Source organism: Crocuta crocuta, unplaced genomic scaffold (assembly GCF_008692635.1).
Source record: "Crocuta crocuta isolate KB4526 unplaced genomic scaffold, BGI_CrCroc_1.0 scaffold440, whole genome shotgun sequence".
Classification (NCBI taxonomy): domain Eukaryota; kingdom Metazoa; phylum Chordata; class Mammalia; order Carnivora; family Hyaenidae; genus Crocuta; species Crocuta crocuta.
Window position 1 is genome coordinate 35,542 of NW_027527457.1, and position 2,847 is coordinate 38,388.

The following is a 2,847-nucleotide window of genomic DNA, read 5'->3' on the forward strand; positions in this document are numbered from 1 at the left end:
AAAATGAATATAAGGGCCTAGCTTTAAATAACAATCTGTTCTACTCAGAATACTCCTCCTACCTTTTTTTACCCTGTTGTTCCCTTCTCTTCTCCTGCCCTCCTCTCCCACCACCACCCCCCCCAAGGGTGGAGGGGGGGAGCTAAAATATCGTTTTCCTGCCTCAGGATGAACTGACGGCCTTGAATGTAAAACAAGGTTTCAATAACCAGCCTGCTGTCTCTGGGGATGAACATGGCAGTGCCAAGAACGTCAACTTCAATCCTGCCAAGGTGAGACAACCCTGCCAGGCTGAAGGAAAAGGCTGGAAGAATCTGAGAAGGAGCAAAGGCCCGGGGCTGGGAAGACCTAAAGGGATGACCTAAATGGCCGAGGTTTCTTCCCTGACCTACTGCTGCCACCTTGGTATTTGGCCATCAAAGCCATGATGCCCTCTCTGCCCCTTCTTTCCCACCCTGACATATAGTTTTCTTCCCTCAGATCAGTTCCAACTTCAGCAGCATCATTGCAGAGAAGTTACGTTGTAACACCCTCCCTGACACTGGTCGCAGGAAGCCCCAAGTGAACCAAAAGGACAACTTCTGGCTGGTGACTGCACGATCCCAGAGTGCCATTAACACCTGGTTCACTGACCTGGCTGGCACCAAGCCACTCACACAACTAGCCAAAAAGGTGAGGTACTATTTCCTGTTCTAAAGGCCATGGTGGGGAGCATGGGTACGAAGTACCATCCTATTCCCAGATTAAGCTACATGGGTGCCAATTTGTGGAGGTAATAGAGGTCTCACTGTTTGCAATGTCCATCCAGGTCCCCATTTTCAGTAAAAAGGAAGAAGTGTTTGGGTACTTAGCCAAATACACAGTGCCTGTGATGCGGGCTGCCTGGCTCATTAAGATGACCTGTGCCTACTATGCAGCAATCAGTGAGACCAAGGTTAAGAAGAGACATGTCATTGACCCCTTCATGGGTGAGTAACTCCTAATACCAGGGGTCCCACCATTGATCGCATCAAGGAGTGATAGACGCTTGGAATGAATTACTCCTCTTCCTCCTCTGTATTTCTTGCTTTTTAAAAAAAAAACTTTGTAAGCTTATTTATTTTGAGAGAGAGAGAGAGAGCATGCACATGAGTGGGGAAGGGGCATAGAGAGAGAGGGAGAGAGAGAATCCCAAGCAGGCTCCATGCTGTGAGCACAAGCCTGATGGGCTTGATCCCATGAATTGTGAGATCATGACCTGAGCCCAGATCAAGAGATGGACACTTAACTGACTGAGCCACCCAGGTGCCCCTGTATTCCTTGCCTCTGCTGTATCTTGCATTCACTCGGTAAACATTGAGTATCTTCACTATCCACTGTGTGCATGTATTGCACTATCAAGGTGACCAGTGCTTTATTCCCGCCCTTAGCATGCTTATAATCAGGTAGGGATGCTAAGGCATATGTGTAAATCACATAATTAGACATAGAAAGTGTGTGTGTGTGTGTGTGTGTGTGTGTACATATATATATATATGTACATAGCATATGTAAGTGTCAAAAGGGATAGCAGAAGGTTTTTTGAGACTTCAGTGGAAAGAAAGATTACTTAAATTTTTTGTAAGTTTATTTTGAGAGATAGAGACAGAGAGAGTGGGCAGGGGAAGGCCAGAGAGAATCCCAAGCAGGCTCTGCACTGTCAGCTTGGAGCCCAATGCAGGGCTGGAACTCACGGAACTGTGAGATCACGGCCTGAGCCGAAACCAAAGCTCGGACACTTAAGCGACTGTCACCCAGGTGCCCCCGAAAGATTACTTTCTTTGGGGGACACCTGGGAAGGCTCTAGGAGGATGGCATTTAACTAGAGCCTAAGAGGGTGAATAGGATTTAGAAATATGGTAATTGGGGGTGTGGGTGCTGGGGGGCAGGGGAGGCAGAAGGTGTTCTAAGTAGAGGGATGGTATAATAAGGCCCTTTCCCATCTTTCCCCTAGAGTGGACTCAGATCATCACCAAGTACTTATGGGAGCAGCTGCAAAAGATGGCTGAATACTACCGGCCAGGGCCCGCGGGCAGTGGAGGCTGCGGTTCCACTATAGGGCCCTTGCCCCATGATGTAGAGGTGGCAATCCGGCAGTGGGACTACAACGAGAAGCTGGCCATGTTCATGTTTCAGGTAGGAAGAAGGGCATGTCGTGCGAGCCCTTGGTGGAGCCTGGCCTCACATTCTGCCAGTGCAGGACAGGATCTGCCGCAAAGTTGCCCCAGCCACGGTTCTTTTCCTCCTTTCGTTTACTTTATCTGCCTTAGCTCTAACAGTCCCTGGCTACATGGATACTCTTCCCATCCCTTGCACCCATAGGATGGAATGCTGGACAGACATGAGTTCCTGACTTGGGTACTTGAGTGTTTTGAGAAGATCCGCCCAGGAGAAGATGAGTTGCTTAAACTTCTGCTGCCCCTGCTGCTTCGAGTAAGGCCTGGGGTGGGGGTGGGGGATCTAGGGACACTTGGAGGAGGAGGAGTAAGATGTGAGTGCCGTGTCCCTCGGGGAGAACCAGGGGTTTTGATTGGCATGTCTTCACAGTACTCAGGGGAATTCGTTCAGTCTGCATACCTCTCCCGCCGCCTTGCCTACTTCTGTACCCGGAGACTGGCCTTGCAACTGGACGGTGTGAGCAGCCACTCCTCCCACGTTATGTCTGCTCAGTCGACAAGCACACTGCCCACCACCCCCGCTCCTCAGCCCCCAACTAGCAGCACTCCCTCTACACCCTTTAGTGACCTGCTGATGTGCCCTCAGCACCGGCCCCTGGTTTTTGGCCTCAGCTGTATCCTTCAGGGAGGGACTGGGTGGGCCCAAGGAAGT

The 2,847-nt window shown here is 50.4% G+C and overlaps 1 protein-coding gene across 1 annotated transcript in view; it reads left to right on the forward strand.

The window, feature by feature from the left end:
- The window catches only part of MED12 (mediator complex subunit 12), a 23,263-nt gene that overhangs the window by 173 nt on the left and 20,243 nt on the right, over positions 1-2,847 (forward strand). Inside the window, 6 exon segments of the mRNA XM_077763143.1 lie at positions 168-272; positions 481-672; positions 809-968; positions 1,973-2,154; positions 2,341-2,451; positions 2,566-2,817. Coding sequence (XP_077619269.1) covers positions 168-272; positions 481-672; positions 809-968; positions 1,973-2,154; positions 2,341-2,451; positions 2,566-2,817 — 1,002 coding nt within the window.